The sequence below is a fragment of the Notechis scutatus genome, unplaced genomic scaffold, assembly GCF_049901735.1.
Source record: "Notechis scutatus isolate UNSWTSFEM ecotype Mainland unplaced genomic scaffold, rNotScu1.2 NSCUCTG29, whole genome shotgun sequence".
Classification (NCBI taxonomy): Eukaryota; Metazoa; Chordata; class Lepidosauria; order Squamata; family Elapidae; genus Notechis; species Notechis scutatus.
The window spans coordinates 197090-220888 of record NW_028263112.1 but is presented as its reverse complement, the minus strand read 5'-3'; the positions used below and the strand labels follow the sequence as shown (position 1 = coordinate 220888).

The following is a 23799-nucleotide window of genomic DNA, read 5'->3' as shown; positions in this document are numbered from 1 at the left end:
CCCGCCAGCCAGCCGTGCATGAAATCGGGGAGTCGAAGCACTCAGGTCTGAAAGTGACCATGGTTGGACGCCGCTGCTTAGAGTCTCCTCTCTTCAGGACGCTGATTGATCGACGTAGCTTGTGCTGTCCAGACAGTTTAGAGTTCATGGGATTTGAGATAGTTTGTAAGGAATTGGGAGCTGTCCCCTTAAGGGAATGCATCATGGGAAATGTAGTTAAGGTGTCCTGGGAAATGTAGTCCATGTCATGTGGCCACATCTGTAACCCTGATTGGTCCTTGGTGGGTTGGGGGAGGTTTCTTCCCTTTTGCCTGAACACACAGCCTCATGGTAGCATCTGCACCCCCTGATTCTACTACTATGGGATGAAATAGGGGATAGAAAGATTACTATCATTTTACACTACGATTTCAACTGTGCAAAGAATGGGACATTCGATGCATCTCGACATAACGGTGAGTTACCTTGAGGATACCTAATATAATCCAATAAAAGAAACTTTGTTCTTCTATCTGTCTTTATAGGCAGCAAGCGAATCGTAAGACAGAATAGAGCTCTCCACTCAGTTCCTCCTGAGCGCATAAGACCCTCCCCCCCACACACCCCGATCAGCCCAAGCGCCCGGAGACTCCGCCCTGAGAGCAGTGACCCGCCTGGGGAATCCCCCAGCTCCGCAAGGGCAGCCGCCTCCCCTCTCTCCCAGCCGCCCCCTCCCCCCACACAGGCCGGGAGGACACCCCACAGATACGGGGAGGGGAAGAGAACAGGCTGCAGAGGGACCCCCCACTTTGGAGGGGCCAAAGAAGAGCTGCTGCCCCCCAAGAGACCGAGACCAGGCTGTTGGGTTCAGTGCTTTTATTACCCAAAGCGGCCCTGCCCCCATCATCAGCCCCCTTGGCACCTTTGCCAACTTGTAAGGCCTCGGGGTCACTGTCCCTGCCTGCAGCGACAGCGGGCGAGTCACGGGTGAGTGGGCAGCGCTGGCAGCGGCCTCTGGCCCCTGTGGCCCCACATCTGTGCAAACTCCAACTAGGAGGAGGGCAAGGGGGGGGGGCTGCCAGCCCAAGCGCCCCAAGTACACTTCGTCATCCAGGCGTAGCAGACGTCCCACGAGTGCCACCGAGGCTCCTTGTCCTCCCACGGCCTCAGGAGCCGCTCCAAGGCGCCCAGCTCAGGGCTGGCAGGGCCCAGGGAGCCCCACCGCAGATCGGGACAGCTGCTCCGGTCCAACCTGGGCTCCTGAGGCGGCTTCTTCAGAGACGGGTTATCCTGGGCCGAGTGATCTGTGCCTGCAGGAGGAGGAGGAGGAGGAGGGTCAAAGGCAAGGGGGGAAGGGGGCTGGCTTCGGAGCATCAGGAGGGCAAGCCAGCTCTCCCCCCACAGGGAAGGGGAGAGGGCAGGGAAACCCTGTAGGAGGAGCCCTGCCTAACGGTCCTGGTGCCTGCAGCCCCATCCCTCCCCCTCCAATCATGCCCCTGTCCTTACTGGTGTTCACTGCCACCCCCTTTGCAACCCCCCAGCCACTTTGCTCTGGGTTCCCTGGGAAGGTGGCTGCTCCTCCCGCCTCCCTCCCTGTCCTGGGTTGTGTCTCCCAGGGAGGGTCACCACCCACACGCCCCTCCCCCTTTTCTGGACCTGGAGGGAAGTGTCCACTTGGTCGAGCCGAGGCTGGAATCTGCCCTGGGTGGGCGTGGGGCTGGTGTCCTCCTGGCTGGTGCTGGCAGAGGGGCCTGCAGGGAGAGAGCGGGGGGGGAGGGGGCGCAATGAGCCGTCCAGCCGTGGGGCGCATCCTCGCCCCTCCTCAGATAGGAAGCTGGCTCCCTCTTCCAGAGGGGCTTCTGGCAGGACCTACCTGGCTGCTGTTGCTGGGCTGGGGGGCTCTGTGGGGGGAGGCCCTGAGGCCTGGCCCCCCAGTCCGGCTCATTCTCGTACCACTTCTCCTCGCTGGGGTTCAAATCCAAGCGCCTGCGGGAAGCAGGAAAGGCGGTCAGGGAGACCCAAGCTCTGTCCCTGACTGGCCGGCAGGAGGACTCCCGACTGAGCCCGCCCCTCCAGCGGATGTCCCCCCAGGAAAGACGGGCTCCCCCACCCCTACATTCGAACCCGGAACCTCAAACTCAGCACAGCCTGAGGAAGAGGTCCCTGTTCTACAGGGGGGGGGGGAAACCTTTGGGCTAGTTTCATGCCTGTGCTTTGACCTTCCCATTGTTTGCTGTTTCTGTTTGGACTGCAAGTTTGAAGCGCTTGGCAAATTGCCCCGTGGAAACGGTCGACTCCGGGAACCTGCCCAGAGCAAACACGCCACTCGCAAGCCAGGCAGGCACGGGGCGGAAGGCTCGCCAGGCGGCTGGGAGAGGCCCCAGGAGGCCTTCCCGAGCTCGGGCCAGGAATTGCCCCTCCAGGCCTGGCTGGGGGGCAGCAGCCGCTGCCCAGGAGGTCCTGCCAACGTACCTGGGGTCCTTCCTTGAGCGTCGGCGCTGCCAGCAGAGGAGGGCGGCCAGGAGCAGGATGACCAGCAGCAGGAACGCCAGGCCCAGGGCCACCCCCACGGCCACCCCCACCTTGCTGATGCTCTGGTCACAGTGGCGGCCGGTGTACCAGTAGGCGTCCGACTGCTGGCAGCTGGAAGAGAAGGGCAGAGTGGGAGGGCTGGGGGAGGATGCCCGGGGTGGGGACAGCCTTTCTCCAACTGGGAGGGGGGCCCCACAGATGCCCTGCAGCCCTCAAGGCCATGAGACCGAGGGTCCTGCCTCACTCCTGGGGCACCCTGGAACCCACATTACGTATCGGATATAAACACAGTGGAGAAAGTCCAGAAATATTTCACGAGAAGAGTTCTCCACTCCTCTACTCGTTGCAGAAGACCTTATGCCACCAGACTTGAAATTCTAGACCTAGAAAACCTAGAACTACGCTGCCTTCGGTCCGATCTAAGTATAGTACATAAAATCATACATTGCAATGTCCTCCCTGTCAATGAATATTTCAGCTTCAACCATAACAACACAAGAGCACACAATAGATACACACTCAAGGTTAATCGCACCAAACTTGATGGCAGGAAATACAACTTCAGCAACCGAGTGGTCAATGTCTGGAATCCTCTACCTGACTCTGTGGTTCCTTCCCCAAACCCCCAAAACTTTAGACTATCTACTATTGACCTCACCCCTTTCCTAAGAGGTCTGTAGGGGGCGTGCATAAGCGCACCAATGTGCCCACTGTCGCTGTCCTTTTGTTTCTTTTTATTTTTCTTATATATCCATTTCATGTATTCATGGTTATGTACTTATACCTGTTACCTTGTAAGCGATTGACAAATCAAATCAAATCAAATCAAATCAAATCAAATCAAATCAAATCAAATCAATAAACAAACAAACAAACAGGCTGGGGGCAGTTCTGCTTTGGCCCCAGATGCTCCAGAGCCTTCAAGGTCTCATGGGCGGCTCCATCTCCATCTCCCCCTGCCCCGACCAGCCCCCCTCCCAGGCCCTCCCCCTCCCAAGCCCAGGCAGGGTCCGAGGGCGAGGGATGGGCTTTCCAAAGGAAGCTCCATCGGTGGGGCTAGTGACTGAGCGGAGGGGCCCGGGCCCGCCTGCCTCCGGCCCACCCGCTCTTCCGCCCCCCCCTCCCGCCACACTCACTAGCAGTTCGGCCCGTTGGTCTGGATGTGGCAGTTTCCCTTGTCACAGCGGAAGGGATCCGGGTGGAAGAAGCTGCAGTTGGAGACGCACTGTAGCTGGTTGCTGATGTTTCGGGCCAGGTAGAACGGCTGCAGCTCTTGCTGGATCACCGAGTTATTCCTGCAGGTGTTGAACAGGTCTAGCCGGCAGGAAGAGAGGAGCCGAGTCAGGCACACCCACATCGCAGCCCCTGGGGACCCCAGGCTCTGCCGCTGCTTTGGGCCCAGAAAGGCCACGCGGCCCCTCCCCCACGGATCCAACGTGCCCACTGAGACCTCCAGCCGAGGGGCCTGCCTGCCTTCCCTTCGGCTGCTTCTCCCTCTGTGCCCAAGAAGGGTTACCTGTGCAGCAGGTGTTACCCCCCCCCACCCACCCCCACACACTCTCTCTCTCTCACACACACACACGCAGACACAAGCAACCCACGCTCCCGCTCTCACCTTCAGGGCTGAGAGGCACCTGCGTCACCCGAGAGTCGCTCGCGTTGAAGCACAGCTTCTCTGAAAGAGACCGGTTATCCCACCATGAAAAGCTCCGACGGGCGTTGGAAAACGGGCCCGATCCAGGCCGAGGGCCCGCAGGAGAACGGAAGAGAGGGAGGGGCTTTTCCCAGGCCTGGGGTATTGCACACCCCCACCGGCCCCCAGTAACCCCTCCCCTCCGCCCTCCCCTTCCTCCCCCAGGAAACTCGGCTGGGAAGGAGAGCAAAGGGGGAGCGGAGGCAGAAAGCCCCCCTCCTGCTCCCCACTCCCCTGGCAGCAGGGGGCAGCCAGAACCGCCCCCTTGGGCCCTGTTTTCCAGCCAACCTCCTCCCCTCCCAAGTCAGACTCCCCTCCCCCTCCCCAGAAGCCCAGACCTCTTGGCGAGGGACTGGCCGATGGCTGCCCAGCCGGCCCCGCGTAAGCCCCTCACGCCCAGGGCTGCTGCTGTGCTGGGGGGCTGAGCCAACCGAGGAGCCCCTAACCTGTGGACTTGGAAGTGCAGTCCTTGCTGTGCAGCTGGGCCTGGATCTCCTCCACGGCTGCCTCGTAGGAGGCCTGGTACTTGGAGAAGGGAACCCGCAGGACCACCTGGTGCTCCACGTTGATGCTGCCTTGGCTGGTGGGAAGAGAGGGGGAGGAAGAGGAAGAGCTTTACTGGGCCCCTGGGAGGAGGGGGGGGGGTGCCTGCTTCCCTGGGCGGGGCCTTTGCGTAAGGACAGGTGGAGGTGGGCGACCAGCAACAGCCTCCCCCCAAACAGGGTTCCCACATAGCTTACCTCAGACGTATCACGACGATTTTCTGGTACCCAGAGATGTTGGCATAGAAAATATCCATCTGGGGAGAGAAAGAGAGAGAGGGACTTACAAAAAGTGGGGAGGGGCCATTGCAATGGAAGCATCTTTGTTGCCCACCCCAAGTGCGCCGCCATTTCACCCCAGACTTGCGGGGGGCAAATGGAGGCTCAAGCAGGCACCAGTCCTTCCAACGTTGCCCCTAAGAGGCTGCAGGCAGAAGTCGAGGCCTCCCCCTCCCCCCCCCCAATGAAGAAGCCCCTTCAGCCTGACCAGCGTCAGGTCCCAATGAGAGCAAGTCTGCCAGCCTCCGGCCTCTACAGAGCTACAAAGGCGGACCTGGAAGAAGCCTGCCTGGTCAACAGCCAGAATAAGACCAAGGGGACTTCAGGGGAGAGCCGGCTGCCTCTCCCAGCCCACCATGGCCAGGGAGAGGGGAGCTGGGACACCCGGCGGCCAGCTCTTCTTTGGAAGCCCTGAGCCCATGGTCAACCCTCTCCCTCCCTCCCCAGCCAGCCACCCCTGGCTCTCAGCTCCTGGGACCCTGGGGGTGGACAGAAGGTCCCCTCCTCCCATCACCGCAGCCGCCCACTTCACCTGCTGCTTAAAACGGGCCACAAAAGACCGGAAAGCAGGGGAGCCAATGATAGCCATCCCCGACGTGAAATTCCCTTCCACCTTGACGAAGACGTTGACGGTTGCCGTAATCATCACTGCCAAAAAGCGAGAGGAAGAGAGTGAAAAACCTCCGGGGGTGTCTCTGAGCCAGGGACCTCCAGGCCTCCCCCACCACCACTCAGGCGGCAGCCGAGTGGGCTTATTCACTTCTCCGGCTACGACTCGCCCAAAGCCTGCATTAAGAAGCCCAAGGATTGCTATAAGTCATCGAAGGAGGAATCCAGCTAACGCACTGGGGCCTTGGCTACCCGTGCAACCACCTGGAGAACAAGCCCATAAACACAAGGTGCCCTTGGGCCTTCGGTGCCCACACGCCCTTGAACAGCAGCACTTTCACGGCCAAGGCTGGGAGCGGTCCCTTCCCTGAAAAGGCGGGGCCAAGCTGCCCTCCTTCCCTTCTTAGCTCGCTTGGGGTGGCGGCTCCCGCTTCCAATGGCTCCTGGAAACCTGCAGAATTGGGTGCCAGCCCTGAGCTCCCAGACCCTCCCTTCTGGGCCAGGTGGGCTTCCAACGCAGGCCCTTCTACCGGGCACCGAAGACGTCCAGGCAAGCGGGGCCGAAGGCCTCTCTACCCAGGCAGCACCATAGGTGTGTTGCGCCAGCCAAAGCTGGCAAGGAACCCTCCACAGTGGTAGTAGTGGAAGACCCCTGAACTCCTCCCTGGGCAGTGCCACCTCCTGAAGAGACAGCGTGGGCCTGCCTGACCGAGAACTGAGATGGACAAGCCACTCCACCTGGGCCGGGTCCACCTTCGGCTCCCACCCAGATCCTTAAGGCCACGGGGGAGGGCGCAAACTCATCCCCTCACGTTGCCATCCCATGACGTTTCGTGATGTTTCCCCCCTTGCAAGAGCTGGGGTGGGCGAGTTCCCCTCGCGGCGGCACAGGCCAACGGGCTGGGTGGTTTTCTTCCAGACCTTTCTATGGCCCAACTAAGTAATATCAGGAATGCAACCGTCATCGGTGAATGCCATTTGGCACTGATGCCATTTCCAGGGGTGGGATTCAAAATTTTGAACAACCAGTTCTGTGGCGCGTGGCTTAGTTGGTGGGCATGGCTTGGCGGTCATGTGACTGGCCGGGTGTGGCCAACTCAACATCCCTCACATCGAGGCACACATCTCCTCGCCTGGCCTCTTGTGACTGTGGGGATGCTGCAACCATCGTAAGTGTGAAAAACGGTCATAAGTCACTTTTTTCAATGGTCGCTCCACACAAGCAAAGTACCAGCAAAGGAGGGGGGAAGAAACCTCCAGAGAAATTTCAGGGACAGGAAGTCTAGTCTTGCCGAGAATGTAATAAAGGTTAACGGAGAGGCAGTTTCTGTAAGCAACACCAGAATGTTTCCTTCCTGCCTTCCTTACAGGATTAGCCCTGTAATTTCTTCTAACCACCGGTTCTCCGGACTGCTTAGAAAGTTTACAACTGGTTCTAGCCAATAGGTACGAACTGGTAGAATCCCACCCCTGGCAGTTTCCCAGTTGGGTCATAAAACGCCTGCAAGAAAACCAGCCAGCTCAGAGAGCACCCAAGACAACCACCAGTGGATGGGGTTCAAATATTTTTACCACTGGTTTGGTGGACATGGCTTGGTGGGCGCGCTAAAGGCAGCCGCTGTCCATGGCATCAGGAAAGAGGAGCCCCAGCTGGGCCTGCAGAGGCTGCCATGAATTCCACATGAAAACTCAACACTCGTCCTCACCTTTGTGGGGACCGGGAGGCACGCAGAAGAGGACTCACCCACAGTGACTTCATTCCTTGCCTCCTTGCAAAATGGCTCCACGTAAGGCGATAGACATTCACAGCGATCCCTGACAGGAAACCCCCCATTCCAACATTTGGGGGGCAGAAGGTCCGTTGCGGAGGCTTCACAGAACCAGGCGACAGAATTAGTCAAAACAAAGCAGACAAATGTCTAGAAATCATTTAAAGCGTCACCGATGAAGGGTTTCCAAAACAAAAGACATAAAACGGGGGTCTTGGGATTGTTTCCTTGCAGGCATTCCGTTACAAAAGCAGATAACGCCTTCCGTGCTAGTAGGGACACAGAGAGCCTCCCCCATCTAAGAACCAATGGATTCGTCGGAAAGTCCTGAATTACATCACTTTCCAAACTGAGCAAATGCTCACATACACAGGATGACAATGGGACAATCCTGACCTCTTCTAAAAACCAGAGGGATCACCTGGCTTCAACGGTGAGCAACGGGGGCCTCCTGGTACTGGGGTAATAATACTACAGATGTCGCGGGATGCGATGTCTCCTGGCTCAGCGTTGGGATATGACTGGGAGACAAACTTGAGGAGAAGACACCACTGTACTTTGGGACGTTTCCAAGGTCGGAGCTGGAGAAAGAGATGAGACTTGTGAGTGAGTGGAAGTCGCCTCTGTTGTGCTGGGAGTGGATGAAGGTACGCCAGTTGTCCTTCTGGTCGTGTGGCTTTCAGAGGTGGATAAGGTGGAGGGCAAGCTGGTCTCAGGCCTTGCTGTGCTGGAAGGAGGCTACTCTGCACGACTCTTGCTGTCTCCACGGTGTGACGCAGAGTGGTGGAATGCAACGTTTGCTCCTGCGATGTGCTCGTTTTCAAAGATAGGGGAGCAGATGAAACGTGGGTGGTGCTCTGGTGCTCACTAGTCGGAGAAGGAGGACTAGTTGACATGGGTGTGCCAGAAGAGACCCCTTGAGGACTAGGAGCTGCTGAGGAAGCGATGGACACCGTAGTTGTCTTCAGAGTGTGTGGTGCAGAAGAACTAGAGATAGCAGATGTCGCGGGATGCGATGTCTCCTGGCTCAGCGTTGGGATATGACTGGGAGACAAACTTGAGGAGAAGACACCACTGTACTTTGGGACGTTTCCAAGGTCGGAGCTGGAGAAAGAGATGAGACTTGTGAGTGAGTGGAAGTCGCCTCTGTTGTGCTGGGAGTGGATGAAGGTACGCCAGTTGTCCTTCTGGTCGTGTGGCTTTCAGAGGTGGATAAGGTGGAGGGCAAGCTGGTCTCAGGCCTTGCTGTGCTGGAAGGAGGCTACTCTGCACGACTCTTGCTGTCTCCACGGTGTGACGCAGAGTGGTGGAATGCAACGTTTGCTCCTGCGATGTGCTCGTTTTCAAAGATAGGGGAGCAGATGAAACGTGGGTGGTGCTCTGGTGCTCACTAGTCGGAGAAGGAGGACTAGTTGACATGGGTGTGCCAGAAGAGACCCCTTGAGGACTAGGAGCTGCTGAGGAAGCGATGGACACCGTAGTTGTCTTCAGAGTGTGTGGTGCAGAAGAACTAGAGATAGCAGATGTCGCGGGATGCGATGTCTCCTGGCTCAGCGTTGGGATATGACTGGGAGACAAACTTGAGGGAGAAGACACCACTGTACTTTGGGACGTTTCCAAGGTCGGAGCTGGAGAAAGAGATGAGACTTGTGAGTGAGTGGAAGTCGCCTCTGTTGTGCTGGGAGTGGATGAAGGTACGCCAGTTGTCCTTCTGGTCGTGTGGCTTTCAGAGGTGGATAAGGTGGAGGGCAAGCTGGTCTCAGGCCTTGCTGTGCTGGAAGGGAGGCTACTCTGCACGACTCTTGCTGTCTCACGGTGTGACGCAGAGTGGTGGAATGCAACGTTTGCTCCTGCGATGTGCTCGTTTTCAAAGATAGGGGAGCAGATGAAACGTGGGTGGTGCTCTGGTGCTCACTAGTCGGAGAAGGAGGACTAGTTGACATGGGTGTGCCAGAAGAGACCCCTTGAGGACTAGGAGCTGCTGAGGAAGCGATGGACACCGTAGTTGTCTTCAGAGTGTGTGGTGCAGAAGAACTAGAGATAGCAGATGTCGCGGGATGCGATGTCTCCTGGCTCAGCGTTGGGATATGACTGGGAGACAAACTTGAGGGAGAAGACACCACTGTACTTTGGGACGTTTCCAAGGTCGGAGCTGGAGAAAGAGATGAGACTTGTGAGTGAGTGGAAGTCGCCTCTGTTGTGCTGGGAGTGGATGAAGGTACGCCAGTTGTCCTTCTGGTCGTGTGGCTTTCAGAGGTGGATAAGGTGGAGGGCAAGCTGGTCTCAGGCCTTGCTGTGCTGGAAGGGAGGCTACTCTGCACGACTCTTGCTGTCTCCACGGTGTGACGCAGAGTGGTGGAATGCAACGTTTGCTCCTGCGATGTGCTCGTTTTCAAAGATAGGGGAGCAGATGAAACGTGGGTGGTGCTCTGGTGCTCACTAGTCGGAGAAGGAGGACTAGTTGACATGGGTGTGCCAGAAGAGACCCCTTGAGGACTAGGAGCTGCTGAGGAAGCGATGGACACCGTAGTTGTCTTCAGAGTGTGTGGTGCAGAAGAACTAGAGATAGCAGATGTCGCGGGATGCGATGTCTCCTGGCTCAGCGTTGGGATATGACTGGGAGACAAACTTGAGGGAGAAGACACCACTGTACTTTGGGACGTTTCCAAGGTCGGAGCTGGAGAAAGAGATGAGACTTGTGAGTGAGTGGAAGTCGCCTCTGTTGTGCTGGGAGTGGATGAAGGTACGCCAGTTGTCCTTCTGGTCGTGTGGCTTTCAGAGGTGGATAAGGTGGAGGGCAAGCTGGTCTCAGGCCTTGCTGTGCTGGAAGGAGGCTACTCTGCACGACTCTTGCTGTCTCCACGGTGTGACGCAGAGTGGTGGAATGCAACGTTTGCTCCTGCGATGTGCTCGTTTTCAAAGATAGGGAGCAGATGAAACGTGGGTGGTGCTCTGGTGCTCACTAGTCGGAGAAGGAGGACTAGTTGACATGGGTGTGCCAGAAGAGACCCCTTGAGGACTAGGAGCTGCTGAGGAAGCGATGGACACCGTAGTTGTCTTCAGAGTGTGTGGTGCAGAAGAACTAGAGATAGCAGATGTCGCGGGATGCGATGTCTCCTGGCTCAGCGTTGGGATATGACTGGGAGACAAACTTGAGGGAGAAGACACCACTGTACTTTGGGACGTTTCCAAGGTCGGAGCTGGAGAAAGAGATGAGACTTGTGAGTGAGTGGAAGTCGCCTCTGTTGTGCTGGGAGTGGATGAAGGTACGCCAGTTGTCCTTCTGGTCGTGTGGCTTTCAGAGGTGGATAAGGTGGAGGGCAAGCTGGTCTCAGGCCTTGCTGTGCTGGAAGGAGGCTACTCTGCACGACTCTTGCTGTCTCACGGTGTGACGCAGAGTGGTGGAATGCAACGTTTGCTCCTGCGATGTGCTCGTTTTCAAAGATAGGGAGCAGATGAAACGTGGGTGGTGCTCTGGTGCTCACTAGTCGGAGAAGGAGGACTAGTTGACATGGGTGTGCCAGAAGAGACCCCTTGAGGACTAGGAGCTGCTGAGGAAGCGATGGACACCGTAGTTGTCTTCAGAGTGTGTGGTGCAGAAGAACTAGAGATAGCAGATGTCGCGGGATGCGATGTCTCCTGGCTCAGCGTTGGGATATGACTGGGAGACAAACTTGAGGAGAGAAGACACCACTGTACTTTGGGACGTTTCCAAGGTCGGAGCTGGAGAAAGAGATGAGACTTGTGAGTGAGTGGAAGTCGCCTCTGTTGTGCTGGGAGTGGATGAAGGTACGCCAGTTGTCCTTCTGGTCGTGTGGCTTTCAGAGGTGGATAAGGTGGAGGGCAAGCTGGTCTCAGGCCTTGCTGTGCTGGAAGGAGGCTACTCTGCACGACTCTTGCTGTCTCCACGGTGTGACGCAGAGTGGTGGAATGCAACGTTTGCTCCTGCGATGTGCTCGTTTTCAAAGATAGGGGAGCAGATGAAACGTGGGTGGTGCTCTGGTGCTCACTAGTCGGAGAAGGAGGACTAGTTGACATGGGTGTGCCAGAAGAGACCCCTTGAGGACTAGGAGCTGCTGAGGAAGCGATGGACACCGTAGTTGTCTTCAGAGTGTGTGGTGCAGAAGAACTAGAGATAGCAGATGTCGCGGGATGCGATGTCTCCTGGCTCAGCGTTGGGATATGACTGGGAGACAAACTTGAGGAGAAGACACCACTGTACTTTGGGACGTTTCCAAGGTCGGAGCTGGAGAAAGAGATGAGACTTGTGAGTGAGTGGAAGTCGCCTCTGTTGTGCTGGGAGTGGATGAAGGTACGCCAGTTGTCCTTCTGGTCGTGTGGCTTTCAGAGGTGGATAAGGTGGAGGGCAAGCTGGTCTCAGGCCTTGCTGTGCTGGAAGGAGGCTACTCTGCACGACTCTTGCTGTCTCCACGGTGTGACGCAGAGTGGTGGAATGCAACGTTTGCTCCTGCGATGTGCTCGTTTTCAAAGATAGGGGAGCAGATGAAACGTGGGTGGTGCTCTGGTGCTCACTAGTCGGAGAAGGAGGACTAGTTGACATGGGTGTGCCAGAAGAGACCCCTTGAGGACTAGGAGCTGCTGAGGAAGCGATGGACACCGTAGTTGTCTTCAGAGTGTGTGGTGCAGAAGAACTAGAGATAGCAGATGTCGCGGGATGCGATGTCTCCTGGCTCAGCGTTGGGATATGACTGGGAGACAAACTTGAGGGAGAAGACACCACTGTACTTTGGGACGTTTCCAAGGTCGGAGCTGGAGAAAGAGATGAGACTTGTGAGTGAGTGGAAGTCGCCTCTGTTGTGCTGGGAGTGGATGAAGGTACGCCAGTTGTCCTTCTGGTCGTGTGGCTTTCAGAGGTGGATAAGGTGGAGGGCAAGCTGGTCTCAGGCCTTGCTGTGCTGGAAGGAGGCTACTCTGCACGACTCTTGCTGTCTCCACGGTGTGACGCAGAGTGGTGGAATGCAACGTTTGCTCCTGCGATGTGCTCGTTTTCAAAGATAGGGAGCAGATGAAACGTGGGTGGTGCTCTGGTGCTCACTAGTCGGAGAAGGAGGACTAGTTGACATGGGTGTGCCAGAAGAGACCCCTTGAGGACTAGGAGCTGCTGAGGAAGCGATGGACACCGTAGTTGTCTTCAGAGTGTGTGGTGCAGAAGAACTAGAGATAGCAGATGTCGCGGGATGCGATGTCTCCTGGCTCAGCGTTGGGATATGACTGGGAGACAAACTTGAGGAGAAGACACCACTGTACTTTGGGACGTTTCCAAGGTCGGAGCTGGAGAAAGAGATGAGACTTGTGAGTGAGTGGAAGTCGCCTCTGTTGTGCTGGGAGTGGATGAAGGTACGCCAGTTGTCCTTCTGGTCGTGTGGCTTTCAGAGGTGGATAAGGTGGAGGGCAAGCTGGTCTCAGGCCTTGCTGTGCTGGAAGGAGGCTACTCTGCACGACTCTTGCTGTCTCCACGGTGTGACGCAGAGTGGTGGAATGCAACGTTTGCTCCTGCGATGTGCTCGTTTTCAAAGATAGGGAGCAGATGAAACGTGGGTGGTGCTCTGGTGCTCACTAGTCGGAGAAGGAGGACTAGTTGACATGGGTGTGCCAGAAGAGACCCCTTGAGGACTAGGAGCTGCTGAGGAAGCGATGGACACCGTAGTTGTCTTCAGAGTGTGTGGTGCAGAAGAACTAGAGATAGCAGATGTCGCGGGATGCGATGTCTCCTGGCTCAGCGTTGGGATATGACTGGGAGACAAACTTGAGGGAGAAGACACCACTGTACTTTGGGACGTTTCCAAGGTCGGAGCTGGAGAAAGAGATGAGACTTGTGAGTGAGTGGAAGTCGCCTCTGTTGTGCTGGGAGTGGATGAAGGTACGCCAGTTGTCCTTCTGGTCGTGTGGCTTTCAGAGGTGGATAAGGTGGAGGGCAAGCTGGTCTCAGGCCTTGCTGTGCTGGAAGGGAGGCTACTCTGCACGACTCTTGCTGTCTCCACGGTGTGACGCAGAGTGGTGGAATGCAACGTTTGCTCCTGCGATGTGCTCGTTTTCAAAGATAGGGAGCAGATGAAACGTGGGTGGTGCTCTGGTGCTCACTAGTCGGAGAAGGAGGACTAGTTGACATGGGTGTGCCAGAAGAGACCCCTTGAGGACTAGGAGCTGCTGAGGAAGCGATGGACACCGTAGTTGTCTTCAGAGTGTGTGGTGCAGAAGAACTAGAGATAGCAGATGTCGCGGGATGCGATGTCTCCTGGCTCAGCGTTGGGATATGACTGGGAGACAAACTTGAGGAGAAGACACCACTGTACTTTGGGACGTTTCCAAGGTCGGAGCTGGAGAAAGAGATGAGACTTGTGAGTGAGTGGAAGTCGCCTTGTTGTGCTGGGAGTGGATGAAGGTACGCCAGTTGTCCTTCTGGTCGTGTGGCTTTCAGAGGTGGATAAGGTGGAGGGCAAGCTGGTCTCAGGCCTTGCTGTGCTGGAAGGAGGCTACTCTGCACGACTCTTGCTGTCTCCACGGTGTGGCGCAGAGTGGTGGAATGCAACGTTTGCTCCTGCGGTGTGCTCGTTTTCACAGATAGGGGAGCAGATGAAACGTGGGTGGTGCTCTGGTGCTCACTAGTCGGAGAAGGAGGACTAGTTGACATGGGTGTGCCAGAAGAGACCCCTTGAGGACTAGGAGCTGCTGAGGAAGCGATGGACACCGTAGTTGTCTTCAGAGTGTGTGGTGCAGAAGAACTAGAGATAGCAGATGTCGCGGGATGCGATGTCTCCTGGCTCAGCGTTGGGATATGACTGGGAGACAAACTTGAGGGAGAAGACACCACTGTACTTTGGGACGTTTCCAAGGTCGGAGCTGGAGAAAGAGATGAGACTTGTGAGTGAGTGGAAGTCGCCTCTGTTGTGCTGGGAGTGGATGAAGGTACGCCAGTTGTCCTTCTGGTCGTGTGGCTTTCAGAGGTGGATAAGGTGGAGGGCAAGCTGGTCTCAGGCCTTGCTGTGCTGGAAGGGAGGCTACTCTGCACGACTCTTGCTGTCTCACGGTGTGACGCAGAGTGGTGGAATGCAACGTTTGCTCCTGCGATGTGCTCGTTTTCAAAGATAGGGGAGCAGATGAAACGTGGGTGGTGCTCTGGTGCTCACTAGTCGGAGAAGGAGGACTAGTTGACATGGGTGTGCCAGAAGAGACCCCTTGAGGACTAGGAGCTGCTGAGGAAGCGATGGACACCGTAGTTGTCTTCAGAGTGTGTGGTGCAGAAGAACTAGAGATAGCAGATGTCGCGGGATGCGATGTCTCCTGGCTCAGCGTTGGGATATGACTGGGAGACAAACTTGAGGGAGAAGACACCACTGTACTTTGGGACGTTTCCAAGGTCGGAGCTGGAGAAAGAGATGAGACTTGTGAGTGAGTGGAAGTCGCCTCTGTTGTGCTGGGAGTGGATGAAGGTACGCCAGTTGTCCTTCTGGTCGTGTGGCTTTCAGAGGTGGATAAGGTGGAGGGCAAGCTGGTCTCAGGCCTTGCTGTGCTGGAAGGAGGCTACTCTGCACGACTCTTGCTGTCTCCACGGTGTGACGCAGAGTGGTGGAATGCAACGTTTGCTCCTGCGATGTGCTCGTTTTCAAAGATAGGGGAGCAGATGAAACGTGGGTGGTGCTCTGGTGCTCACTAGTCGGAGAAGGAGGACTAGTTGACATGGGTGTGCCAGAAGAGACCCCTTGAGGACTAGGAGCTGCTGAGGAAGCGATGGACACCGTAGTTGTCTTCAGAGTGTGTGGTGCAGAAGAACTAGAGATAGCAGATGTCGCGGGATGCGATGTCTCCTGGCTCAGCGTTGGGATATGACTGGGAGACAAACTTGAGGAGAAGACACCACTGTACTTTGGGACGTTTCCAAGGTCGGAGCTGGAGAAAGAGATGAGACTTGTGAGTGAGTGGAAGTCGCCTCTGTTGTGCTGGGAGTGGATGAAGGTACGCCAGTTGTCCTTCTGGTCGTGTGGCTTTCAGAGGTGGATAAGGTGGAGGGCAAGCTGGTCTCAGGCCTTGCTGTGCTGGAAGGGAGGCTACTCTGCACGACTCTTGCTGTCTCACGGTGTGACGCAGAGTGGTGGAATGCAACGTTTGCTCCTGCGATGTGCTCGTTTTCAAAGATAGGGAGCAGATGAAACGTGGGTGGTGCTCTGGTGCTCACTAGTCGGAGAAGGAGGACTAGTTGACATGGGTGTGCCAGAAGAGACCCCTTGAGGACTAGGAGCTGCTGAGGAAGCGATGGACACCGTAGTTGTCTTCAGAGTGTGTGGTGCAGAAGAACTAGAGATAGCAGATGTCGCGGGATGCGATGTCTCCTGGCTCAGCGTTGGGATATGACTGGGAGACAAACTTGAGGGAGAAGACACCACTGTACTTTGGGACGTTTCCAAGGTCGGAGCTGGAGAAAGAGATGAGACTTGTGAGTGAGTGGAAGTCGCCTCTGTTGTGCTGGGAGTGGATGAAGGTACGCCAGTTGTCCTTCTGGTCGTGTGGCTTTCAGAGGTGGATAAGGTGGAGGGCAAGCTGGTCTCAGGCCTTGCTGTGCTGGAAGGAGGCTACTCTGCACGACTCTTGCTGTCTCCACGGTGTGACGCAGAGTGGTGGAATGCAACGTTTGCTCCTGCGATGTGCTCGTTTTCAAAGATAGGGGAGCAGATGAAACGTGGGTGGTGCTCTGGTGCTCACTAGTCGGAGAAGGAGGACTAGTTGACATGGGTGTGCCAGAAGAGACCCCTTGAGGACTAGGAGCTGCTGAGGAAGCGATGGACACCGTAGTTGTCTTCAGAGTGTGTGGTGCAGAAGAACTAGAGATAGCAGATGTCGCGGGATGCGATGTCTCCTGGCTCAGCGTTGGGATATGACTGGGAGACAAACTTGAGGAGAAGACACCACTGTACTTTGGGACGTTTCCAAGGTCGGAGCTGGAGAAAGAGATGAGACTTGTGAGTGAGTGGAAGTCGCCTCTGTTGTGCTGGGAGTGGATGAAGGTACGCCAGTTGTCCTTCTGGTCGTGTGGCTTTCAGAGGTGGATAAGGTGGAGGGCAAGCTGGTCTCAGGCCTTGCTGTGCTGGAAGGAGAGCTACTCTGCACGACTCTTGCTGTCTCCACGGTGTGACGCAGAGTGGTGGAATGCAACGTTTGCTCCTGCGATGTGCTCGTTTTCAAAGATAGGGAGCAGATGAAACGTGGGTGGTGCTCTGGTGCTCACTAGTCGGAGAAGGAGGACTAGTTGACATGGGTGTGCCAGAAGAGACCCCTTGAGGACTAGGAGCTGCTGAGGAAGCGATGGACACCGTAGTTGTCTTCAGAGTGTGTGGTGCAGAAGAACTAGAGATAGCAGATGTCGCGGGATGCGATGTCTCCTGGCTCAGCGTTGGGATATGACTGGGAGACAAACTTGAGGAGAAGACACCACTGTACTTTGGGACGTTTCCAAGGTCGGAGCTGGAGAAAGAGATGAGACTTGTGAGTGAGTGGAAGTCGCCTCTGTTGTGCTGGGAGTGGATGAAGGTACGCCAGTTGTCCTTCTGGTCGTGTGGCTTTCAGAGGTGGATAAGGTGGAGGGCAAGCTGGTCTCAGGCCTTGCTGTGCTGGAAGGGAGGCTACTCTGCACGACTCTTGCTGTCTCCACGGTGTGACGCAGAGTGGTGGAATGCAACGTTTGCTCCTGCGATGTGCTCGTTTTCAAAGATAGGGGAGCAGATGAAACGTGGGTGGTGCTCTGGTGCTCACTAGTCGGAGAAGGAGGACTAGTTGACATGGGTGTGCCAGAAGAGACCCCTTGAGGACTAGGAGCTGCTGAGGAAGCGATGGACACCGTAGTTGTCTTCAGAGTGTGTGGTGCAGAAGAACTAGAGATAGCAGATGTCGCGGGATGCGATGTCTCCTGGCTCAGCGTTGGGATATGACTGGGAGACAAACTTGAGGAGAAGACACCACTGTACTTTGGGACGTTTCCAAGGTCGGAGCTGGAGAAAGAGATGAGACTTGTGAGTGAGTGGAAGTCGCCTCTGTTGTGCTGGGAGTGGATGAAGGTACGCCAGTTGTCCTTCTGGTCGTGTGGCTTTCAGAGGTGGATAAGGTGGAGGGCAAGCTGGTCTCAGGCCTTGCTGTGCTGGAAGGAGGCTACTCTGCACGACTCTTGCTGTCTCCACGGTGTGACGCAGAGTGGTGGAATGCAACGTTTGCTCCTGCGATGTGCTCGTTTTCAAAGATAGGGGAGCAGATGAAACGTGGGTGGTGCTCTGGTGCTCACTAGTCGGAGAAGGAGGACTAGTTGACATGGGTGTGCCAGAAGAGACCCCTTGAGGACTAGGAGCTGCTGAGGAAGCGATGGACACCGTAGTTGTCTTCAGAGTGTGTGGTGCAGAAGAACTAGAGATAGCAGATGTCGCGGGATGCGATGTCTCCTGGCTCAGCGTTGGGATATGACTGGGAGACAAACTTGAGGAGAAGACACCACTGTACTTTGGGACGTTTCCAAGGTCGGAGCTGGAGAAAGAGATGAGACTTGTGAGTGAGTGGAAGTCGCCTCTGTTGTGCTGGGAGTGGATGAAGGTACGCCAGTTGTCCTTCTGGTCGTGTGGCTTTCAGAGGTGGATAAGGTGGAGGGCAAGCTGGTCTCAGGCCTTGCTGTGCTGGAAGGAGGCTACTCTGCACGACTCTTGCTGTCTCACGGTGTGACGCAGAGTGGTGGAATGCAACGTTTGCTCCTGCGATGTGCTCGTTTTCAAAGATAGGGAGCAGATGAAACGTGGGTGGTGCTCTGGTGCTCACTAGTCGGAGAAGGAGGACTAGTTGACATGGGTGTGCCAGAAGAGACCCCTTGAGGACTAGGAGCTGCTGAGGAAGCGATGGACACCGTAGTTGTCTTCAGAGTGTGTGGTGCAGAAGAACTAGAGATAGCAGATGTCGCGGGATGCGATGTCTCCTGGCTCAGCGTTGGGATATGACTGGGAGACAAACTTGAGGAGAAGACACCACTGTACTTTGGGACGTTTCCAAGGTCGGAGCTGGAGAAAGAGATGAGACTTGTGAGTGAGTGGAAGTCGCCTCTGTTGTGCTGGGAGTGGATGAAGGTACGCCAGTTGTCCTTCTGGTCGTGTGGCTTTCAGAGGTGGATAAGGTGGAGGGCAAGCTGGTCTCAGGCCTTGCTGTGCTGGAAGGAGGCTACTCTGCACGACTCTTGCTGTCTCACGGTGTGACGCAGAGTGGTGGAATGCAACGTTTGCTCCTGCGATGTGCTCGTTTTCAAAGATAGGGGAGCAGATGAAACGTGGGTGGTGCTCTGGTGCTCACTAGTCGGAGAAGGAGGACTAGTTGACATGGGTGTGCCAGAAGAGACCCCTTGAGGACTAGGAGCTGCTGAGGAAGCGATGGACACCGTAGTTGTCTTCAGAGTGTGTGGTGCAGAAGAACTAGAGATAGCAGATGTCGCGGGATGCGATGTCTCCTGGCTCAGCGTTGGGATATGACTGGGAGACAAACTTGAGGGAGAAGACACCACTGTACTTTGGGACGTTTCCAAGGTCGGAGCTGGAGAAAGAGATGAGACTTGTGAGTGAGTGGAAGTCGCCTCTGTTGTGCTGGGAGTGGATGAAGGTCGCCAGTTGTCCTTCTGGTCGTGTGTGGCTTTCAGAGGTGGATAAGGTGGAGGGCAAGCTGGTCTCAGGCCTTGCTGTGCTGGAAGGAGGCTACTCTGCACGACTCTTGCTGTCTCACGGTGTGACGCAGAGTGGTGGAATGCAACGTTTGCTCCTGCGATGTGCTCGTTTTCAAAGATAGGGGAGCAGATGAAACGTGGGTGGTGCTCTGGTGCTCACTAGTCGGAGAAGGAGGACTAGTTGACATGGGTGTGCCAGAAGAGACCCCTTGAGGACTAGGAGCTGCTGAGGAAGCGATGGACACCGTAGTTGTCTTCAGAGTGTGTGGTGCAGAAGAACTAGAGATAGCAGATGTCGCGGGATGCGATGTCTCCTGGCTCAGCGTTGGGATATGACTGGGAGACAAACTTGAGGAGAAGACACCACTGTACTTTGGGACGTTTCCAAGGTCGGAGCTGGAGAAAGAGATGAGACTTGTGAGTGAGTGGAAGTCGCCTCTGTTGTGCTGGGAGTGGATGAAGGTACGCCAGTTGTCCTTCTGGTCGTGTGGCTTTCAGAGGTGGATAAGGTGGAGGGCAAGCTGGTCTCAGGCCTTGCTGTGCTGGAAGGAGGCTACTCTGCACGACTCTTGCTGTCTCCACGGTGTGACGCAGAGTGGTGGAATGCAACGTTTGCTCCTGCGATGTGCTCGTTTTCAAAGATAGGGGAGCAGATGAAACGTGGGTGGTGCTCTGGTGCTCACTAGTCGGAGAAGGAGGACTAGTTGACATGGGTGTGCCAGAAGAGACCCCTTGAGGACTAGGAGCTGCTGAGGAAGCGATGGACACCGTAGTTGTCTTCAGAGTGTGTGGTGCAGAAGAACTAGAGATAGCAGATGTCGCGGGATGCGATGTCTCCTGGCTCAGCGTTGGGATATGACTGGGAGACAAACTTGAGGAGAAGACACCACTGTACTTTGGGACGTTTCCAAGGTCGGAGCTGGAGAAAGAGATGAGACTTGTGAGTGAGTGGAAGTCGCCTCTGTTGTGCTGGGAGTGGATGAAGGTACGCCAGTTGTCCTTCTGGTCGTGTGGCTTTCAGAGGTGGATAAGGTGGAGGGCAAGCTGGTCTCAGGCCTTGCTGTGCTGGAAGGAGGCTACTCTGCACGACTCTTGCTGTCTCCACGGTGTGACGCAGAGTGGTGGAATGCAACGTTTGCTCCTGCGATGTGCTCGTTTTCAAAGATAGGGAGCAGATGAAACGTGGGTGGTGCTCTGGTGCTCACTAGTCGGAGAAGGAGGACTAGTTGACATGGGTGTGCCAGAAGAGACCCCTTGAGGACTAGGAGCTGCTGAGGAAGCGATGGACACCGTAGTTGTCTTCAGAGTGTGTGGTGCAGAAGAACTAGAGATAGCAGATGTCGCGGGATGCGATGTCTCCTGGCTCAGCGTTGGGATATGACTGGGAGACAAACTTGAGGAGAAGACACCACTGTACTTTGGGACGTTTCCAAGGTCGGAGCTGGAGAAAGAGATGAGACTTGTGAGTGAGTGGAAGTCGCCTCTGTTGTGCTGGGAGTGGATGAAGGTACGCCAGTTGTCCTTCTGGTCGTGTGGCTTTCAGAGGTGGATAAGGTGGAGGGCAAGCTGGTCTCAGGCCTTGCTGTGCTGGAAGGGAGGCTACTCTGCACGACTCTTGCTGTCTCCACGGTGTGACGCAGAGTGGTGGAATGCAACGTTTGCTCCTGCGATGTGCTCGTTTTCAAAGATAGGGAGCAGATGAAACGTGGGTGGTGCTCTGGTGCTCACTAGTCGGAGAAGGAGGACTAGTTGACATGGGTGTGCCAGAAGAGACCCCTTGAGGACTAGGAGCTGCTGAGGAAGCGATGGACACCGTAGTTGTCTTCAGAGTGTGTGGTGCAGAAGAACTAGAGATAGCAGATGTCGCGGGATGCGATGTCTCCTGGCTCAGCGTTGGGATATGACTGGGAGACAAACTTGAGGAGAAGACACCACTGTACTTTGGGGCGTTTCCAAGGTCGGAGCTGGAGAAAGAGATGAGACTTGTGAGTGAGTGGAAGTCGCCTCTGTTGTGCTGGGAGTGGATGAAGGTCGCCAGTTGTCCTTCTGGTCGTGTGGCTTTCAGAGGTGGATAAGGTGGAGGGCAAGCTGGTCTCAGGCCTTGCTGTGCTGGAAGGAGGCTACTCTGCACGACTCTTGCTGTCTCCACGGTGTGACGCAGAGTGGTGGAATGCAACGTTTGCTCCTGCGATGTGCTCGTTTTCAAAGATAGGGGAGCAGATGAAACGTGGGTGGTGCTCTGGTGCTCACTAGTCGGAGAAGGAGGACTAGTTGACATGGGTGTGCCAGAAGAGACCCCTTGAGGACTAGGAGCTGCTGAGGAAGCGATGGACACCGTAGTTGTCTTCAGAGTGTGTGGTGCAGAAGAACTAGAGATAGCAGATGTCGCGGGATGCGATGTCTCCTGGCTCAGCGTTGGGATATGACTGGGAGACAAACTTGAGGAGAAGACACCACTGTACTTTGGGACGTTTCCAAGGTCGGAGCTGGAGAAAGAGATGAGACTTGTGAGTGAGTGGAAGTCGCCTCTGTTGTGCTGGGAGTGGATGAAGGTACGCCAGTTGTCCTTCTGGTCGTGTGGCTTTCAGAGGTGGATAAGGTGGAGGGCAAGCTGGTCTCAGGCCTTGCTGTGCTGGAAGGAGGCTACTCTGCACGACTCTTGCTGTCTCCACGGTGTGACGCAGAGTGGTGGAATGCAACGTTTGCTCCTGCGATGTGCTCGTTTTCAAAGATAGGGAGCAGATGAAACGTGGGTGGTGCTCTGGTGCTCACTAGTCGGAGAAGGAGGACTAGTTGACATGGGTGTGCCAGAAGAGACCCCTTGAGGACTAGGAGCTGCTGAGGAAGCGATGGACACCGTAGTTGTCTTCAGAGTGTGTGGTGCAGAAGAACTAGAGATAGCAGATGTCGCGGGATGCGATGTCTCTCCTGGCTCAGCGTTGGGATATGACTGGGAGACAAACTTGAGGGAGAAGACACCACTGTACTTTGGGACGTTTCCAAGGTCGGAGCTGGAGAAAGAGATGAGACTTGTGAGTGAGTGGAAGTCGCCTCTGTTGTGCTGGGAGTGGATGAAGGTACGCCAGTTGTCCTTCTGGTCGTGTGGCTTTCAGAGGTGGATAAGGTGGAGGGCAAGCTGGTCTCAGGCCTTGCTGTGCTGGAAGGAGGCTACTCTGCACGACTCTTGCTGTCTCCACGGTGTGACGCAGAGTGGTGGAATGCAACGTTTGCTCCTGCGATGTGCTCGTTTTCAAAGATAGGGGAGCAGATGAAACGTGGGTGGTGCTCTGGTGCTCACTAGTCGGAGAAGGAGGACTAGTTGACATGGGTGTGCCAGAAGAGACCCCTTGAGGACTAGGAGCTGCTGAGGAAGCGATGGACACCGTAGTTGTCTTCAGAGTGTGTGGTGCAGAAGAACTAGAGATAGCAGATGTCGCGGGATGCGATGTCTCCTGGCTCAGCGTTGGGATATGACTGGGAGACAAACTTGAGGAGAAGACACCACTGTACTTTGGGACGTTTCCAAGGTCGGAGCTGGAGAAAGAGATGAGACTTGTGAGTGAGTGGAAGTCGCCTCTGTTGTGCTGGGAGTGGATGAAGGTACGCCAGTTGTCCTTCTGGTCGTGTGGCTTTCAGAGGTGGATAAGGTGGAGGGCAAGCTGGTCTCAGGCCTTGCTGTGCTGGAAGGAGGCTACTCTGCACGACTCTTGCTGTCTCCACGGTGTGACGCAGAGTGGTGGAATGCAACGTTTGCTCCTGCGATGTGCTCGTTTTCAAAGATAGGGGAGCAGATGAAACGTGGGTGGTGCTCTGGTGCTCACTAGTCGGAGAAGGAGGACTAGTTGACATGGGTGTGCCAGAAGAGACCCCTTGAGGACTAGGAGCTGCTGAGAAGCGATGGACACCGTAGTTGTCTTCAGAGTGTGTGGTGCAGAAGAACTAGAGATAGCAGATGTCGCGGGATGCGATGTCTCCTGGCTCAGCGTTGGGATATGACTGGGAGACAAACTTGAGGAGAAGACACCACTGTACTTTGGGGCGTTTCCAAGGTCGGAGCTGGAGAAAGAGATGAGACTTGTGAGTGAGTGGAAGTCGCCTCTGTTGTGCTGGGAGTGGATGAAGGTACGCCAGTTGTCCTTCTGGTCGTGTGGCTTTCAGAGGTGGATAAGGTGGAGGGCAAGCTGGTCTCAGGCCTTGCTGTGCTGGAAGGAGGCTACTCTGCACGACTCTTGCTGTCTCACGGTGTGACGCAGAGTGGTGGAATGCAACGTTTGCTCCTGCGATGTGCTCGTTTTCAAAGATAGGGAGCAGATGAAACGTGGGTGGTGCTCTGGTGCTCACTAGTCGGAGAAGGAGGACTAGTTGACATGGGTGTGCCAGAAGAGACCCCTTGAGGACTAGGAGCTGCTGAGGAAGCGATGGACACCGTAGTTGTCTTCAGAGTGTGTGGTGCAGAAGAACTAGAGATAGCAGATGTCGCGGGATGCGATGTCTCCTGGCTCAGCGTTGGGATATGACTGGGAGACAAACTTGAGGGAGAAGACACCACTGTACTTTGGGACGTTTCCAAGGTCGGAGCTGGAGAAAGAGATGAGACTTGTGAGTGAGTGGAAGTCGCCTCTGTTGTGCTGGGAGTGGATGAAGGTACGCCAGTTGTCCTTCTGGTCGTGTGGCTTTCAGAGGTGGATAAGGTGGAGGGCA

At 55.7% G+C, this 23799-nt stretch overlaps 2 protein-coding genes across 2 annotated transcripts; both read right to left on the bottom strand.

Moving 5' to 3' along the window:
• Positions 1-838: 838 nt before the first annotated feature.
• LOC113429449 (mucin-3A-like) lies at positions 839-7511 on the bottom strand. Its single transcript, XM_087948632.1, has 10 exons — positions 7379-7511; positions 5558-5673; positions 4945-5003; positions 4651-4784; positions 4127-4186; positions 3648-3825; positions 2452-2622; positions 1853-1965; positions 1636-1730; positions 839-1289 (listed from the first exon to the last, which is right to left on the bottom strand). The coding sequence occupies exons 2-10, from the start codon at positions 5669-5671 to the stop codon at positions 1254-1256; spliced, it is 960 nt and encodes a 319-aa protein (XP_087804758.1). The 5' UTR covers positions 5672-5673; positions 7379-7511; the 3' UTR covers positions 839-1253.
• A 6552-nt stretch (positions 7512-14063) lies between these two features.
• Positions 14064-22534, bottom strand: LOC148128665 (uncharacterized). The gene is made up of 3 exons (XM_087948648.1): positions 22180-22534; positions 16857-17404; positions 14064-14929 (listed from the first exon to the last, which is right to left on the bottom strand). Exons 1-3 carry the CDS (start codon positions 22422-22424, stop codon positions 14187-14189), a joined length of 1536 nt encoding a protein of 511 aa, XP_087804774.1. The 5' UTR covers positions 22425-22534; the 3' UTR covers positions 14064-14186.
• Positions 22535-23799: the final 1265 nt, after the last annotated feature.

What these genes read in the sequence shown, in the direction of transcription:
- LOC113429449 (XM_087948632.1), bottom strand. Translation starts at nt 5,671, where the DNA reads ATGATTACGGCAACCGTCAACGTCTTCGTCAAGGTGGAAGGGAATTTC. An exon ending in ATCGTCGTGATACGTCTGAG is followed by an intron (nt 4,785 to 4,944) that starts GTAAGCTATGTG and finishes TCTTCCCACCAG; the next exon opens with CCAAGGCAGCATCAACGTGG. An exon ending in GGTGCCTCTCAGCCCTGAAG is followed by an intron (nt 3,826 to 4,126) that starts GTGAGAGCGGGA and finishes CCTGCCGGCTAG; the next exon opens with ACCTGTTCAACACCTGCAGG.
- LOC148128665 (XM_087948648.1), bottom strand. Translation starts at nt 22,424, where the DNA reads ATGTCAACTAGTCCTCCTTCTCCGACTAGTGAGCACCAGAGCACCACC. An exon ending in CGACCAGAAGGACAACTGGC is followed by an intron (nt 17,405 to 22,179) that starts GTACCTTCATCC and finishes CTCTTTCTCCAG; the next exon opens with CTCCGACCTTGGAAACGTCC. An exon ending in GACCTTGGAAACGTCCCAAA is followed by an intron (nt 14,930 to 16,856) that starts GTACAGTGGTGT and finishes CTTCCAGCACAG; the next exon opens with CAAGGCCTGAGACCAGCTTG.